The 18,402-nt window shown below is 37.7% G+C and overlaps 1 protein-coding gene across 1 annotated transcript; it reads left to right on the top strand.

The window, feature by feature from the left end:
* The first annotated feature begins 4,278 nt into the window (after nt 1-4,278).
* LOC125845293 (uncharacterized) lies at nt 4,279-12,588 on the top strand. Its single transcript, XM_049524809.1, has 4 exons — nt 4,279-4,419; nt 4,715-4,816; nt 4,905-5,134; nt 12,573-12,588. The coding sequence occupies exons 1-4, from the start codon at nt 4,279-4,281 to the stop codon at nt 12,586-12,588; spliced, it is 489 nt and encodes a 162-aa protein (XP_049380766.1).
* The last annotated feature ends 5,814 nt before the right edge of the window (nt 12,589-18,402 follow it).

Below are 18,402 nucleotides of genomic sequence, written 5' to 3'. Positions count from 1 at the left end.
AAAGTCTTGAGTTCATTTTAGGAAAAAGAATTAAAAATATCTTTGAACTATGTGAAATTGAATAAAAATATATAAATAAATAGCTTGGTCTAATAATTCTCATGTCATCAATAGTTTGATAAAAGAAAATGTCTTCATTGTTACTTAGGTCTCATTTGTTTGCACTTAATAGGGGTTTGAATCTTAATCATTCAGATTCGTCTCATTAAGTATGTTTGTTTTTGAAGACTGAATCTTAATTATTTAGATTCAATTCGTTTGTTTTATTTCCTTATAAGCCTCTTAGTGAGTTTGAATATATATGAATGAATCAGATCTGTAACACACTCTTAACACCATTCAGACTCAAAAATAAGACTCCTATCTTAATTCAACTACGTCACAACAACTCATACAAGTTATTTTCTTATTTAATTAATGTTAATTACATGCTTTCCGTTATAATTTCCTTTATTCTTATTAACTTAACGTCTTTTATTTTCATAAATTAATCAATATATTTAGATTGATAAGCATTCTCATGATATAATATTTAGCACGGTTCCAGAAAAGAAAAAAGTATTAATTATTTGATCGATAACAATAACAAATGTCTATTATAAAATAAAATGTTTTCATAAACATTATATTACTACTACTCTATATAAACTTTTTTACATTGCATTATAATAGATTCTCAAAGTTTTTGTGTGCAAAGAATAGTCATATTAATGATGTAACTTAATGTTAAATTCTTGAAAGATAAATAATATTACCTTGTTACGATAAAAATGTTCAAAATATTATTTTCTAAAAAAAAATGATTTTACTAAAATGAGGTTTTTATAATATTTTATTGATATATCGTTTAATTTCATATGCATATTCAGATATTGAAAACAAACAGTCTCAATAATTCAGTGTTCAGATTCAGAGACAACATCTTAATATTCATATGTTTATTCAGATTTACACATCTAGATCTTAATGCACATCTTAATATTCAGATGTGTATTCAGATTCAGATGTCTTAATCTTAATGAAAACAAATGAGGCCTTAATGGATAAAAAATGTCCCTTTCCTAAGAAATATATTATTTCTTTTCTTTTTAAACATATTTTATCTATAATAATAATAATAATAATAATAATAATAATATTTTAAAATCATGAACTCCCTAACTTGAATGTTAATTACTATTATACCACAACTTCAAACATTAAATTTAGCATATCGTCTATATTTTATATTTTATTATTTATTTATTTATTTATTTTATTTTTCTATATTATATTAAAAGATGACACCTTTTCACATTGACGGGTAATGACTTCTCTGAAGGATTATTACAATTATGAATCACTAATGAAAATCATAATTCTTGGCCTTAGAGTTTCAAGAAACTAATTCAAGAAATCTCAAGAAAGGTTTTTTTATTTTTCTCCTTCAAGCTAGTGTTTCAAGACTTCTAATCAAATTCTTCTTGAAGATTCTTCAAGAACCTTATTCTTCCAGGTATGTAAGGCTATTATAGTGTTGGACTAGTTCATCCTCACGCCCTACATCTACTTTCAAATCAGTAAAAGAGAAATCTAGGATTCTACCCCTAGATTTAAGTATTCTTGAGATGAGTTGATTTTGAATTCTTGAGTTCTTAAATCTTTCTGAAATTATATCCCTAGTTATTGAATTTCTATATGTTATGCATTAAGATCCTTGTAACACCTCTCCATTTGAAAGAGCTAGAAAGAGTCAGAATTGGAAATAGTCATTTTAGGAAAGAATGAAAAATCTCGAAATTTGTTAAGTTATGTTAAGTTTGAGTTTTGGGTCAACTTCAAATGACCATAAATCCTAGGTCGGGATGATTTAGGTGTGCTGTCATATATTGTAGGAAATATCTTGGAATTATATTTCCAACGCCGGTGAGTTTGCGCGATTTCGAGTTCGTATGAGTGAGATATGCCCATTTGAACTTGGGTTGTTCAAATAAGGAAAGTCTAATCCGGATTTTTGAATGGCATTATGGTCTTTTCCATACCCTATTATTTTCATTTCATTTTTGGTAATTAGTTGGGGTCTAAACTGAACTTTGTCAGTTTACGCTTTTGGAAAAGAGTTAGGGTTTTGAGAGAAGAGAAAAGAAGAGGAGAAAAGAGGAGAAAAAGCAAGGATTCGTCGATTTCTTGGAGAATTGCCTGTGGATTTCGCCAAGGGTTGATCCCTACGAGGTATGTGAGATCACATAGCATTGGTTTAGTTTACCCACACGCCAATCATGATTCAATTCAAGCAAAGTTGTAATGTTTTGAAAGCAAATCCTATGAGTTCTTGATGTTAATTTGTTTGAAATCTTGTGGGTTCTTATTGTTGAAATTTCTTGAGGTTGATTCATGTATTTAGGTGTGATTTCGAGTTGAATATTGTATATATTGAGGGTATAGTCGATTCTAAGTTTTTGGGGAAAGAACTAAGTTGGAATAGGGGGTTTAGAGTTAAAAAACGAAGGAGAAAAATTGGAGTTCACCTGGGCAAGGGCCTGGGGCGCCGCCCCAGCCATTGCACCCCAAGTGGGGCTCTGAAGTATAGGCTCTAAGGCTCTGCGCTAGCCAGTGTGCCCCACCCCAACCTTTGAAGTTTTAAGGCTGGCCCCCCGCGCTCGCGGGTCCCCAGGGACGCCAGTTCTTCCCATTCTTCTCGCTTCTTTCCGTACTAGTTCCTTAGCAACGTACCTGTGTTTCCTAGTTGATTACAACAATCTAAGGTACATCTAAACATTATGAAATCATCCATAAACATGAGATCATGAACCTTGAACCCATAAATCAATTCAAGGAAAGTTAAGAATCAAGCTAAGAAGTTAAGAATCAAGTCAAGAGAAGTTCATAAGAGTTTTTCAAAAGTCTTTTACAAACGTTTTAACTTAGTTTCAAGACTTAAGCTTTGAGTTAACTAAAGAATAAGAGTAAGAGTTCATTTCTTCAAAGATTATATGGGAACTAAGTATTCCCAAGAGTTAAAATATTTTCACATTTGAGCAAGAAAGGAAACACCGATTTCCAAGAGAGATTTGAAGCTAAGTTTTGAGTAATTATCTCAAATCAAAGAAAGAGTTTGTTTTAAAAACATATGAGCTAAGTATATTTTTGGGAGTAGTATTGAGCACCGATATGGGGATGCGATTTCATAATAACTCAAGTCTCCATAAATCATGTAGCCATCATGGGTAGAAAAAGATCATACTTTTTAGATGATTCCTTAGTGCTTTTTAGCATAGACTAGTGTATCCACTTAGTTATGGCGTCCTATATGACGGTAAAGTATAGGACAGTTTGACAGCGTGGGAAAGACGTTGTATCATCACTTCGGCTCATTGTGATGGTTGTCGGTTAGAGAAACTCCCACATAAATTATATTAATTTATTATATGAGTAAGTTGAGTTGTTATTGCATTTCTTTAACAAACTGAGTTGCTTTCTAGTGTTTTAAAAGCTTTCCATATATTGCATATGTATTATTGCTTTATATTTAGTTAAGTTATTCATGAGTTGAGTAAAGCCAAGGTAAGTGTTTCTTTCAGATTTCTTTCAAGCTTACATTATGTTTAGTATTCCCCTCGCATACTCGTACATTCAATGTACTGATGCCATTTGGCCTGCATCATTTTATGATATAGACACAGGTAACCAGGATCAGTATCCAGTGCCTCGTTGATCCAGTTGAGCAATCAGAGTTAGTTGGTGAGCCTCCTTGCTTTTCAGAGGACCCCTTTATCATTTGATTTAGTACTTTAGTGTTAGGATGATCGGGGGTCTTGTCCTGACATCCCTCTTTGTGTTAGATGCTTCATAGACGAGTAGTTATAGTTCTTTAGTCTTTCCGTTTTCAATTGTACGTTAAGACTTGAGTTGCCATTTTTGGCTAAATTATTATCTCTTGAAGTTATTTGCATAAGTTATATCTTAAGACTGTTTCTTGATTATTAAGTCTTCCGCTATGAGTTAAGCTAGTCCAGGGTTCGCTTGGGGTAACAATGGTTCTTGAGTGCCACTCCCGCCCAGGGTGTAGGCTCAGGGCGTGGCAAACTTGGTATCAGAGCACAAAGTTCAAGAGTCCTAGAGAGTCTATGTAGCCGTGTCTGTAGAGTCCTAGTTATCGGTGTGAAGCGCGCTCATCTATAATTAGGAGGCTGCAACACTTAAGAAATTAGCTCACTTCTTTCACACTCATTTCATGCGTTAGAGTTTGATCTCTAAAAATTTCTTCTAATTCATGCTTGCGCGTGTTTTTAGTTAATCATGCCTTCACGAAGATCTGTTAGAGGTCCTCCTGCTAGAAGGAATGTCGAGGAGCAAGGGGTAACTAATGCACCTGAAGTGCAACCCCAAGGAGAAGTCATGAATACTGAGTTCAGGGAAGCGATTCGGATGTTAAGCCAAGTTGTGACCAACCAAGCTAGGAAACAAAGGGGGGGCTCAATAAGAAAAAGCTGATACTTTGAGGATCCGAGAGTTTTTGAGGATGAATCCTCCAAGTTTCACTGGTTCAAGCACTTCTGAGGATCTAGAGAACTTTATTGAGGAACTGAAAAAAGGTATTTGAGGTTATGGGCGTTGTCGATGCTGAGCAAGTAGAACTAGTTGCATATCAGAGTTAGTGCTGGGTTAGCCTAAAATCAAAGTTTATCCGATCCCTGAAAAATTGAAGAATGTTGCTAGGACTTGGTTTGACCAGTGGAAAAAGGGTAGAGCTGAGGGAGCACCACCTGTGAGTTGGGCTTGCTTTGAGGAGGCCTTTTTGGGGCGTTTCTTTTCCCGAGAACTGAGAGAGGCCAAGGTACGAGAGTTTCTCACCCTTAAGCAGGATTCACTAAGTGTTCATGAGTATGGCTTGAAGTTCACCCAACTTTCCCGATGCTTCGGAGATGGTTGTGGATATGAGAAACTGGATAAGTCTTTTTGTTGCTGGGTTGTCCCATCTGTCAAGCAAAGAGGGAAAGGCAGCCATGCTAATTAGGGACATGGATATAGCAAGGTTAATGGTCTATGTGCAACAGGTTGAAGAGGAGAAGTTGAGGGATAGGGAGGAATTCAGAAATAAGAAGGCTAAGACATCAGGGAATGAGTCAGAGCAACAAAGAAATAATGTGAACCAGTTTTCTTTCCAACAAAAGCAAAAGGGACTTGCTCCATCATCTGCTAGTGCACCTGCACCCAGAAACAAAGGTGGGTATAATAGTCATAATTCCCAACACTTTAGAGCTAGACCTGCACAGTCTCGGGGTAGTGTGGCACAAGGAGATAACTGGGCTCCTGCATGTGCTAAGTGTGGTAGAACCCACCGAGGTAAGTGTCGCGATGGCACTATAGGTTGTTTCAAGTGTGGACAAGACGGTCACTTCATGAAAAAGTGCCCTAAGAATCGGCACGGTAGTGGGAATCAGGGCAATAAAGCCTAATCTTCATTTGTCGCTCCACCAGATAGGGCTGCACCTAGAGGAGCTACTTCCAGTACTGGTGGAGGAGCAAACTGCCTTTATGCGATCACTAGTCGTCAAGAGCAAGAGAATTCTCTAGATGTTGTCACTGGTATGATCAAAGTATTTACTCTTGATGTTTATGCTTTGCTAGACCAGGAGCAAGTTTATCTTTTGCGACTCCATATGCTACAAATAATTTTAATGTTCTTCCTGAGAAACTCTGTGCACCCTTTTGTGTTTCTACACCTATTGGGGAGTCTATTCTAGCTGAGTGAGTATATCGTGATTGTGTCATTTCCATCAATCACAAGGACACCATGGCTGATTTCGTCGAATTAGACATGATAGATTTTGATGTCATTCTAGGTATGGACTAACTTCATGCCTGTTATGCCTCAATTGATTCTAGAACTCGAGTTGTCAAGTTTCAGTTTCCAAATGAGCCCGTCTTAGAGTGGAGAAGTAGTTCAGCAGTGCCTAAGGGTCGTTTTATGTCATACTTTAAGGCAAAAAGGTTAGTTTCCAAGGGGTGTGTCTATCACTTAGTCCAATTTAATGACTCTAGTGTTGAGATACCTCCTATTCAGTCAGTTTCAGTAGTAAAAGAGTTTCCAGAAGTCTTTCCTGATAACCCGGAGTCCCTCCTGATAGATAAATAAACTTCGGTATAAACATTCTTCTAGATACTAGTCCTATATCTATTCCGCCATATAGAATGGCCCCAGCAGAGTTGAAAGAGATAAAAGAGTAGTTGAAAGATCTCCTAGATAAATGTTTCATTCAACCAAGTGTCTCACATTGGGGAGCTCCGATCTTATTTGTGAGGAAGAAAGATGGTTCCCTTAAAATGTGTATAGATTATTGCCAGTTGAACAAGGTTACCATCAAGAATAAGTATCCTCTTATGAGAATTGTGTCACACGTCGAGTCTACACCCTGGGCGGGACTGGCATTCGTGAACCATTGTTGGCCCTAAGCGAACCCTTGGCCTGTCTTACTTACTCAGCAGAAGACTTAAACATAAGAAATAGTCTCAAAAGGATAACTCATGTAATGTCTTAAAGAAATATTAAACTTAGCCAAAATGGCAACTAAAGACTAAAGAACTATAACTACTCGTCTATGAAGCCTCTAAATAAAAGAGGGATGTCGAGACAAGACCCCCGATCATCCTAACAACTGAAATATTAAAAGCAAAGTAACAGGAGTCTTCCAGAATGCAAAGAGGCTCACCAATTGACTCTGAGTTCTCAAATGGATCAACGGGGCCCTGGATGCTGATTCTGATTACCCGTGTCTGCATTATAAAACGATGCAGGACAGATGGAATCAACACATTTAATACACGAGTATGCGAAGGGAATACTAAAACATACGTAAAATTGAAAATAATCTGAAAGGAACACTTACCTTGGCTTTACTCAACTCATGAATAACTTGACTCAAATGCAAAGTAAAACAACAATAATGGTGTAGTTATACAAAACATTTAAAACAGTAGTAGCAACTCAATTTATTAAAGAAATACAATAACAACTCAGTTTACATATATAGTAATATAGTAGTGTGGGAGATTCTCTAACCAACATCCACCACTATGAGCCTAAGCGGTGATACAACGTCTTGCCCACGCTGCCAAAACTGTCCTATACTTTGTCGTCATATAGAACACCTTAACTAAGTGGATCCACCCGTCTATGCTAAAATGCACTTAAAGAATCATTTAAAAAGTATGATCATTTTCTACCTATGATAGCTACATGGTTTATGGAGACTTGAGCTATTAACTCGCAACCCCATATCGGTGCTCAATACTACTCCCAAAATATACTTAAGATCATATGATTTTAAAACAAAAAACTTTCTTTGATTTAAGATAATTACTCAAAACTAAGCTTAAAAGCTCTCTTGGAAATTGGTGTTTCCCTTTTTGCTCAAATGTGAAAATATTTTTAACTCTTGCGAACACTTAGTTCCCGTATAATCTTTGAAGAAATGAACTTTACATTTACTCTTTACTCAACTCAAAACTTAAGTATTAAAACAAAGTTAAAACGTTTGTGAAAGACTTTTGGAAAACTTTATGAACTTCTCTTGACTTAAGTCTTAGCCTCTTGACTTGACTCTTAACTTTCGTTGAAATGAATTATGGATTCAAGATTTATGATCTCATGTTTATGGATTATTTCATGATGTTTAGACGTACCTTAGAGTGTTGAAATCAACTAGAAATCATAGGTACATTGCTAAGGAACTAGTACGAAAAGATGGGGGAAGAATGGGAAGAACTGACATCCTTGGCGCTCTGAGAGGAGCAGGGCGCCAGCCCATGAATTTTAGGGGCTGGGTTGGAGTGCTTTGTCTTGTGTGGCGCCCCAGATCCCAAATTTGAGAGACCCATTTTGGGCGCTCTGGCTGGGGCGGCGCCCCAGGCCCCTGCCCAGGTGCATTTTGACTTTTCTCCTTCATTTTTCCATTCTAAACCCTCTATTTCAACTTGGTTCTTTCCTAAAACACTTAGGAACAAATAAATCATCAATATATGCAAGATCCAACTGGAAATCACACCTAATTACACAAATCAATCACAAGAAACTTCAACAAAAAGAACCCATAAGATTTCAAACGAATTAACATCAAGAACTCATAGGATTTGCTTTCAAAACTATACAACTTTGCTGAATTGAATCATGATTGGCGCGTGGATGAACTAACCCAATGCTATGCGATCTTTCATACCTCGTAGAGATCACCCCTTGATGAAATCCACAAGCGATTCTTGAAGAACTTGACGATTCTTAGTCCTTTTCCTCTTTTCTCCTTTTCTTTTCTCTTCTATCAAAACCCTAACTTAGTTTTCAAAAGCATAAACTGACCAAGTTCAGTTTAGACCCCAATTAAACTCCTAAAAAGGAAATAAAACAATTGGGTAAGGAAAAGACTAAAATACCTTATTTGGATAGCCCAACTTCAAACGGGCATATCTCACTCATACAAACTCGAAATCGTGCAAACTCGGAGGTGTTGGAAAGATAATTCCAATAAATTTCCTACGGTATCTGGAAGTACACCTAACTCATCCTGATATAGGAGTTATGATCATTTTAAGTTGACCAAAAGCCCAAACTTAACATAACCAATTTCTAGATTTTTCATTCTTTACTAAAATGACTATGTCCAGTTCTAACTCTTTCTAGTTCTTTCAATTAGTGAGATGTTACAATATCTTCCCCTTTGGAACATTCGTCCTTGAATGAGATTACTCTTTCTAGGCTAAGGGTATAACATCAAACATTTAGCTCAAACACCCAACAAGCAATGCAAATACAACATGCCAACTTATAGATTGAAAAGTACTAAGAACAGAATTAGTACCTTGATCTGGAATTTTTCCGGTCTCAAAAAGATGTGGATACCTCTTCTTCATATCTTCTTCAGCTTCCCAAGTAGTTTCCTCAACAAACTGGTTTCTCCAAAGAACTTTGACTGATGCTACTTCCTTAGTTCTCAACTTGCAAACTTGACGATGTAGAATCTGAACTGGAATCTCCTCATAAGATAAGTTATCCTTGAGACCAATATCATCAGTTGGTATGATAAGTGAAGGATCTTCCATGTACTTCTTCAACATGGAAATATGAAATACCGGATGAACCGCTGCTAACTCTTGCGGTAGCTCTAACTCATAAGCTATATTGCCAATCGTCTTGGATATTCTGTAAGGACTAATATACCAGGGACTAAGCTTCCCCTTCTTACCAAAATATCATAACACCCTTCATAGGTGAAACTTTCAAGTATACCCAATCATCTACTTCAAACTCTAACTCCCTTCTACTAACATCAGTGTAGGATGTATGATGACTTTGCACCATTTTCAACCTCTCTTGAATCACTTTCACCTTTTCCATAACTTGATGAACTAAATCTGGTCCTATCAACCCTGCTTCACCACATTCAAACAATCCAATAGGAGATCTGCACCTTCTCTCATAAAGAGATTCATAAGGAGCCATTTGGATACTAGAGTGGTAGCTATTGTTGTAAGCAAATTCAATAAGAGGTAGGTGATAATCCTGATTACCCTTGAAATCAATCACACAAGCCCTCAACATATCCTCTAAGGTTTGAATAGTGCGCTCTGCTTGCCTATCTGCCTGAAGATGAAAGGCAGTACTTAAGTTCACTTTTGAATGCAAGCCTTCTTGGAATGACTTCCAACACTGTGCAGTAAATTGCGCACCTCTGTTTGAAAAAATGGAGGCCGGAACCCCATGAAGTCTTACCACCTATTAAATATACAACTTAGCATAAATTTCTGCTGAATGAGTAGTCTTTACCGGCAAAAAGTGGGCTGGTTTTGTTATTCTATCAACAATCACCCAAATAGAATCATGTTGCCTGAGAGACCGTGTTAAACATGTGATGAAGTCCTTATTGATCATCTCCAACTTCCATTCCGTAAGTTCTATATTCTGAGCCAAACCACCCGACCTCTGGTTCTCTATTTTAACTTGCTGGCATTTCGGACACTTAGCCACAAATTCTACAATGCTCTTCTTCATACCACTCCACCAATAAACTTCTCTCAAATCATGATACATTTTTGTGGAATCCGAATGAATGGAATATCTGGAGCTATGAGCTTTCTCCATGATCCTTTCTTGGAGTTCATCCATGGTACACACAACCTACCTTGAAACCTCAATACACCATCTCCCCCTTGTTCAAAAGCCAATACTTTTTGCTTATGAGCATTTGCCTTTAATTCAAGAAAAATAGGGTCTTGACCTTGTTTCTCTTTCAGTTCTGACACTAAGGATGATTTAGCCCCATTCATCACCACTACTAATTCTTCTGTGGAATCCATTAGTCAAACTCCTAAGCGTGCAAGTATAGCACATCTCTTGCTAGCTCTTTCTTATTTTCCTCAAAATGGGTGATACTACCCATAGACAACCTGGCAAGGCATCAACAACGATATTAGCCTTACCTGGGTGATAAAGAATACTCATGTCATAATCCTTGAGTAATTCCAACCACCTCCTTTGTCTGAGATTAAGCTCTTTGTAAGTAAACACATACTGAAGACTCTTGTGATCGGTGAACACATCCCTATGAACACCATAAAGATAATGTCGCCATATTTTCAAAGCAAATACTACTGTAGCCAACTCTAGATCATGGGTTGGGTAGTTTGTCTCATGAACTTTCAACTATCTGGAGGCATAATCTAGATTCAACTTGCCATTCTGCTTTAACACACAACCCAAACCAACTCTAGACGCATCACAATATACGACAAAACCTTGAGTACCTTCTGGTAAGGTCAACATTAGGCAGTAGTTAACTTCTTTTTCAATTCCTGAAAGCTTTTCTCACAAGCTTCAGACCATTGAAACTTCACTGTTTTCTGAGTTAACTTGGTCAAAGGGGATGAAATAGATGAGAACCCCTCTACGAAGCTTCTATAATAGCCAGCCAAATCCAAGAAACTCCTAATATCTATATGATATATGTGTCTAGACCAATTCTTCACTGCCTCTATTTTCTGGATATAAATTTTAATTACCTCTCCAGACATAATATGGCCTAAGAATGCCATAGACTCAAGCCAAAACTCACACTTAGAGAAGTTGGTATACAACTCTCTATCCTTTAGAGTTTGGAGAACTATTCTGAGATAACTAGCATGATCTTCTTCATTCCTTTAATAGTTTAGTATGTCATCACTGAATACGATAACAAACAAATCTAAATAAGGTTTGAATACTCTATTCATAAGGTCAATGAACGCAGTAGTCACTTTGGTCAAATCAAAGGACATAACTAGGAACTCATAATGACCATAACGGGTCCTTAATGTTGTATTTGGAAGATCACATTCCCTTACTCTCAAATGATGGTAGCCTGATCTGAGGTCTATCTTTGAGAAACAAGTAGCACCTTGAAGCTGATCGAAAAGATCACCAGTTCTCGAAAAAGGATACTTGTTCTTGGAACCATATTTTTTTCTCACAAATAAGACCGGAGCACCCCAAGGTGAGACACGCTAGAATAAATCCCTTATCAAAGAGATCTTTCAACTGTTCTTTAAGCTCTTTCAACTCTTCTGGTGTCATTCTATATGGCAGAATAGATATAAGACGAGTGTCTGGAAGAATGTCTGTAACAAAGTCTATTTCTCTCTTAAGAGGGACTCCGGGAAGATCATCAGGAAAGATTTCTGAAAACTCTTTTACTATTGATACTGACTGAATAAGAGGTATCTCAACACTCGAGTCATTAACTCGGACTAAGTGATAGACCCAACCCTTGGAAACTAACTTTCTCGCCGTAAGGTATGAAATAAAATGACCCTTAGGTATTGCTGAATTGCTACTCCACTCTATAACTGGCTCATTAGGAACCTGAAACCTAACAACTCGAGTTCTACAATCAATGGAGGCATAACAGGCATGAAGCCAGTCCATACGAAGAATGACATCGAAATCTACCATGTCTAACTCAACTAAATCAGCCATGGTGTTCTTATGACTGATGAAAATGACACAAATCACGTTATACTCGCTCAGCTTGACTAGACTCCCCAGCAGGTGTAGAAACACAAAAGGGTTCACAAAGTTTCTCAGGAAGAACATCAAAATTATTTGCAACATAAGGAGTCCAGAAGATAAAATTTCTCATGGGTCTAGCAAAACATAAACACCGATAGTAAAGACTTTGATCATACCAGTGACAACATCTGGAGAATTCTCTTTCTTTTGATGACTAGTGATCGCATAAAGGCAGTTTTTCCTCCGCCAGAGCTGGAAGTAGCTCCTCTAGGTGCAACCCTGTCTGGTGGAGCAACTGATGAAGATTGAGCTCTATTGCCCTGATTTCCGTTACCTTGCCGGTTCTTAGGGCATTCTTTGATGAAGTGACTCTCTCGTCCTCTTTTTAAACAACCTGTGGAGCCATCGTGACACTTACCTGGGTGGTTTCTACCACACTTAGCACATGTAGGATCCTAGTTACCCCCTTGTGCCACACTACCATGAGATTGGGCAGGTCTAGCCCTGAAGGGCTGTGAATTCTGACTATTGTACTCACCTTTGTTTCTGGGTGCAGGTGCACTAGCAAATGATGGAGTAGGCTCCTTTAGCTTTTGTTAGAAAGAAGACTGGTTCACATTATTTCTTTGATGCCCGGACTCATTCCCTGACGTCTTAGCCTTCTTTTTTCTGAACTCCTCCCTATCCCTCAGCTTCTCTTTCTCAACCTGCTGTACATAAACCATCAACCCTGCTATATCCATGTAACCTATTAGCATTTCATCCTTACCTTCCTTACTCGACAGACGAGACAACCCAACAACAAATAAACTCATTCTACTTTTCATATCAGCAACCATCTCCGGAGCATAACAAAATAGTTGGGTGAACTTCAACCCATACTCATGAACACTTAGTGAATCTTGCTTAAGGGTGAGAAACTCTCATACCTTGGCCTCTCTCAATTCTCGGGGAAAGAAACGCCCCAAAAGATCTCCTAGAAGCAAGCCTAACTCGCAGGTTGTGCTCCCTCAACTCTACTCTCCTTCCACTGGTCAAACTAAGTCCTAGCAACATTCTTCAGTTGATATGCAGCTTGTTTTACTCGTTCAACATCGGCAATGTGCATAACCTCAAATACCTTATTTAGTTCCTCAACAAAACTCTCTGGATCCTCAGTATTGCTTGAACCAATGAAACTTGGAAGATTCATCCTCAAGAACTCTCGGATCCTTGAAGTATCGGTCATTTCCTGTCTAGCTCCTCTTTGTTGCCCAACTTGGTTAGTCCTAACTTGGCTCAACATCTAGATAGCCTCACGGAACTCATTATTGGTGACCTTTCATTGGGGTTGCACTTCTGGTGCATTAGGTACCCCTTATTTCTGTGGTTCAACGTTCCTCTTCGCAGGACGACCTCAAACAACTCTTTGTGGAGGCATGATTAACTGAAAACATGCACAAGCATGAATTAGAAGAAATATTTTAGAAATCAAACTCTAACCCACGAAATGAGTGTGAAAGAAGTGAGAAAATTCCTAAGTGTTGTAGCCTCTTAATTATAGATATGGTGCGCTTCACACCGATAAACATGCCTCTACATACATGGCTTCCTGAACTCCTTAAGACTCTTGAACTCTGTGCTCTGATACCAAGTTTGTCATTCCCCAAGCGTACACCCTGGACGGGACTAGCATTTGAGAACCATTGCTGGCTCTAAGCAAACCCTTGGCCTGACTTACTTACTCAGCAGAAGACTTAAACACAAGAAATAGTCTCAAAAGGATAACTCTTGTAATGTCTTAAAGAAATATTAAACTTAACCAAAACGGAAAGACTAAAGAACTATAACTACTCGTCTATGAAGCCTCTAAAACAAAGAGGGATGTCGGGACAAGACCCCCGATCATCCTAACAACTGAAATACTAAATGCAAAGTAAAATAAGTCCTTCGGAATGCAAGGAGGCTCACGACTTTGAGTGCTCAACTAGATCAATGGGACCCTGGATGTTGATCTTGATTATCTGTGTCCGCATAATAAAACGATGCAGGCCAAATAGCATCAGTACATTGAATGTACGAGTATGCGAGGGGAGTACTAAAACATATGTAAGCTTGAAAAGAATCTGAAAGGAACACTTACCTTTGTTTTAATCAACTCCCGAATAACTTAACTTAACTCAAATACAAAGTAAAACAACAATAATGATGCAGTTATACAAAGCATTTAAAATAGTAGTACCAACTCAATTTGTTAAAGAAATGAAATAACAACTTAGTTTACACATATAGTTATATAATACTATGGGAGATTCTCTAATTGACAACCACCACTATGAGCCTAAGTAGTGATACAACGTCTTTCCCACACTGCCAGAACTGTCCTATACTTTTTTGTCATATAGAACACCATAACTAAGTGGATCCACTAGTCTATGCTAAAAAGCACTTAAAGAATCATCTTAAAAATATGATTCTTTTCTACTCATGATGGCTACATGGTTTATGGAGACTTGAGTTATTATGAACTCGCATCCCCTTATCGGTGCTCAATACTACTCCCAAAATATACTTAGCTCATATGTTTTTAAAACAAAACTCTTTCTTTGGTTTGAGATAATGACTCAAACCTTAGTTCAAAAGCTCTCTTGGAAATCAGTGTTTCCCTTCTTGCTTAAATGTGAAAACATTTTTAATTCTTGGGAATACTTAGTTCCGGTATAATCTTTGAAGAAATGAACTTTAATTTTACTCTTTACTCAACTCAAAACTTAAGTTTTAAAACAAGGTTAAAATGTTTGTGAAAGACTTTTGGAAAACTTCATGAACTTCTGTTGACTCAACTCTTAGCCTCTTGACTTGACTCTTAACTTTCCTTGAAATGAATTATGGATTCAAGGTTCATGATCTCATGTTTATGGATGATTTCATGATGTTTAGACGTACCTTAGAGTGCTGGAATCAACTAGAAAATATTGGTACGTTGCTAAGGGACTAGTACGAAAAGATGGGGGAAGAATTGGCGACCCTGGAGCACTAAGATGCGCGGGGTGCAAGCCCTTGAATTTTAGGGGATGGGTTGGGGGGCTCTGGCTGGCGCAGCACGCCAGAGCCCAAATTTCAGAGACCCTTTTTAGGCACTCTGGCTGGGGTGCCTGCCCAGGTGCCCTCTGACTTTTCTCCTTCGTTTTTCAACTCTAAACCCCATATTTCAACCTGGTTCTTACCCCAAACACTTAGGAACAACTAAATCATCAATATATGCAAGATCCAACTCGAAATCACACCTAATTACATGAATCAATCTCAATAAACTTCAACAACAAGAACCCCCAAGATTTCAATCAAATTAACATCAAGAACTTATAGGATTTGCTTTGAAAACCATACAACTTAGCTGAATTGAATCATGATTGGTGCGTGGGTGAACTAACCCAATGCTATGTGATCTCACATACCTCGTAGGGATCACCCCTTGATGAAATCCACAAGCGATTCTTGAAGAACTTGACGATTCTTTCTCCTTCTCCTCTTCTTTTCTCTTCTCTCAAAACCCTAACTTAGTTTTCAAAAGCTTAAACTGACCAAGTTCAGTTTAGACCCCAATTACACTCCTAAAAACGAAATAAAACAATTGGGTGAGGAAAAGACTAAAATATCTTATTTGAACAACCCAACTTCAAATGGGCATGTCTCACTCATACTAACTCTGAATCGTGCAAACTCAGAGGCCTTAGAAAGATAATTCCAAGATCTTCCCTACTGTATCTGGAAGCACACCTAATACATCCTGATCTAGAAGTTATGATCGTTTGAAGTTGACCAAACATCCAAACTTAACATAACTTAACCAATTTTCAAATTTTTCATTCTTTCCTAAAATGACTATTTCAAATTCTAACTCTTTCTAGTTCTTTTAATTAGCTAGATGTTACAATATATTCCCCTTGGGAACATTCATCCTTGAATGAGATTACCCTTACTAGGCTAAGGGTGTAACATCTAACATTCAGCTCAAACACCCAACAAGCAATGCAAATACAACATGCCAAGTTATGAATTAAAGAGTACTAAGAAGAGAATTAGTACCTTTATATGGAATTTCTCCGGTCTCAAAGAGATGTGGATACCTCTTCTTCATATCTTTTTCAGCTTCCCAAGTAGCTTCCTCAACTAACTGGTTCCTCCAAAAAACTTTGACTGATATGACTTCTTTAGTCCTCAACTTGCGAACTTCACGATGTAGAATTTGAATCGGAATCTCCTCATAAGATAAGCTATCCTTGCTACTAGTATCTTCAGTTGGTATAATAAGTGAAGGATCTCCCATGCACTTCTTCAACATGGAAATATGAAATACCGGATGAACCGCGGCTAACTCTTGTGGTAGCTCTAATTCATAAGCTACATTACCAATCCTCTTAGATATTCTATAAGGACTAATTACTAGGGACTAAACTTCCCTTTCTTATCAAATCTCATAACACCCTTCATAGGTTAAACTTTTAAGCATACCTAATCATCTACTTCAAACTCTAACTCCCTTTTCCTAACATCAGTGTAGGAGACGACTCTGCACCGTTTTCAACCTCTCTTGAATCACTTTCACCATCTCCGTAGCTTTATGAACTAAATATGGTCCTATCAACCCTGATTCACCAACTTCAAAACATCCAATAGGATATCTGTATCTTCTCCCATAAAGAGCTTCATAAAAAGCCATTTGGATGCTAGAGCGGTAGCTATTGATGAAAGCAAATCCAATAAGAGGTAGGTGATCATCCCAATTACCCTTGAAATCAATCACACAAGACCTAAACATATCCTCTAAGGTTTGAATAGTGCGCTCTGCTTGCCCATCTGTCTGAGGATGAAAGGCAGTACTTAAGTTCACCTTTGAACCCAAGTTTTTTTGGAATGACTTCCAAAACTGTGTAGTAAATTGCGCACTTCTGTCTGAAATAATGGAGACCGAAACCCCATGAAGTCTTACCACATCTTGAATATACAACTTAGCATAATCTTCTGCTGAATGGGTAGACTTTACCGGCCAAAAGTGGGCTGATTTCGTCGTTCTATCAACAATCACCCAAATAGAATCATGTTGCCTGCTAGACCATGGAAAACATGTGATAAAGTTCATATTAATCATCTCCCACTTCCATTGTGGAAGTTCTATATTTTGTGCCATACCACCCGGTCTCTGGTGCTCTACTTTAACTTGCCGGCAGTTCGGACACCTAACCACAAATTCTGCAATGCTCTTCTTCATACCACTCCACCAATAAACTTCTCTCAAATCATGATACATTTTTGTGGAACCCATATGAATGGAATATCTGGAGCTATGAGCTTCCTCTATGATCCTCTCTTGGAGTTCATCCATCATTGGTACACACAATCTACCTTGATACCTCAATACACCATCTCCTCGTTGTTCAAAAGCCAATACCTTTTTCTTATGAACATTTGCCTTCAATTCAAGAAAAATAGGGTTTTGGTCTTGTTTCTCGTTCACTTCTGACACTAAGGATGATTCGACCCCATTCATCACCACTGCTCCTCATTTTATGGAATCCATTAGTCGAACTCCCAAGCGTGTAAGTCTATGCACATCTATTGCTAGCTCTTTCTTATCTTCCTCAAAATGGGTGGTACTTCCCATACACAACTTGCTCAAGGCATAAACAACAACATTAGCCTTACTTGGGTGATTAACAATACTCATGTCATAATCCTTGAGTAATTCTAACCAACTCCTTTGTTTGAGTTTAAGCTCTTTCTGAGTAAACACATACTGAAGACTCTTGTGATGGGTGAAAACATCCACATGAACACCATAAAGATAATGACGCCATATTTTCAAAGCAAATACTATGGCAGCTAACTCTAAATCATGGGTTGGGTAGTTCCACTCATGAACTTTCAACTGTTTGGAGGCATAAGCTATAACTTTGTCATTCTGCATTAACACACAACCCAAACCAATTCTAGATACATCACAATATATGACAAAACCTTGAGTACCTTCTAGTAAGGTCAACACTGGCAGTAGTCAACCTCTTTTTCAATTCCTGAAAACTTTTCTCACAAGCTTCAGACCATTGAAACTTCACTATTTTCTGAGTTAACTTGGTCAAAGGGGATGAAATAGATGAGAAGCCCTCTACGAAGCTTCTATAATAGCCAACCAAATCCAAGAAACTCCTAATATCTATATGATATATGTGTCTAGGCCAATTATGCACTGCCTCTATTTTGTGGGTATCAACTTTAGTTCCCTCTCCAAACACAATTTGGCCTAAGAATGCCATAGACTCAAGCCAAAACTCAGACTTAGAGAATTTGGCATACAACTCTCTATCCTTTAGAGTTTGGAGAACTATTTTGAGATAACTAGCATGATC

The sequence above is a fragment of the Solanum stenotomum genome, chromosome 1, assembly GCF_019186545.1.
Source record: "Solanum stenotomum isolate F172 chromosome 1, ASM1918654v1, whole genome shotgun sequence".
In the NCBI taxonomy this organism is placed as follows: Eukaryota; Viridiplantae; Streptophyta; class Magnoliopsida; order Solanales; family Solanaceae; genus Solanum; species Solanum stenotomum.
Note: the sequence above shows the minus strand (reverse complement) of the source record. Positions and strands in the feature narration are given on the sequence as shown.

Bases quoted from the DNA above. Each gene is read 5' to 3' on its own strand.
- LOC125845293 (XM_049524809.1), top strand. From the start codon at position 4,279: ATGCCTTCACGAAGATCTGTTAGAGGTCCTCCTGCTAGAAGGAATGTC. The intron at 4,420-4,714 runs GTTGTGACCAAC...TGGTTTGACCAG, and splicing joins CGATTCGGATGTTAAGCCAA to TGGAAAAAGGGTAGAGCTGA. The intron at 4,817-4,904 runs GTACGAGAGTTT...GATGCTTCGGAG, and splicing joins GAGAACTGAGAGAGGCCAAG to ATGGTTGTGGATATGAGAAA.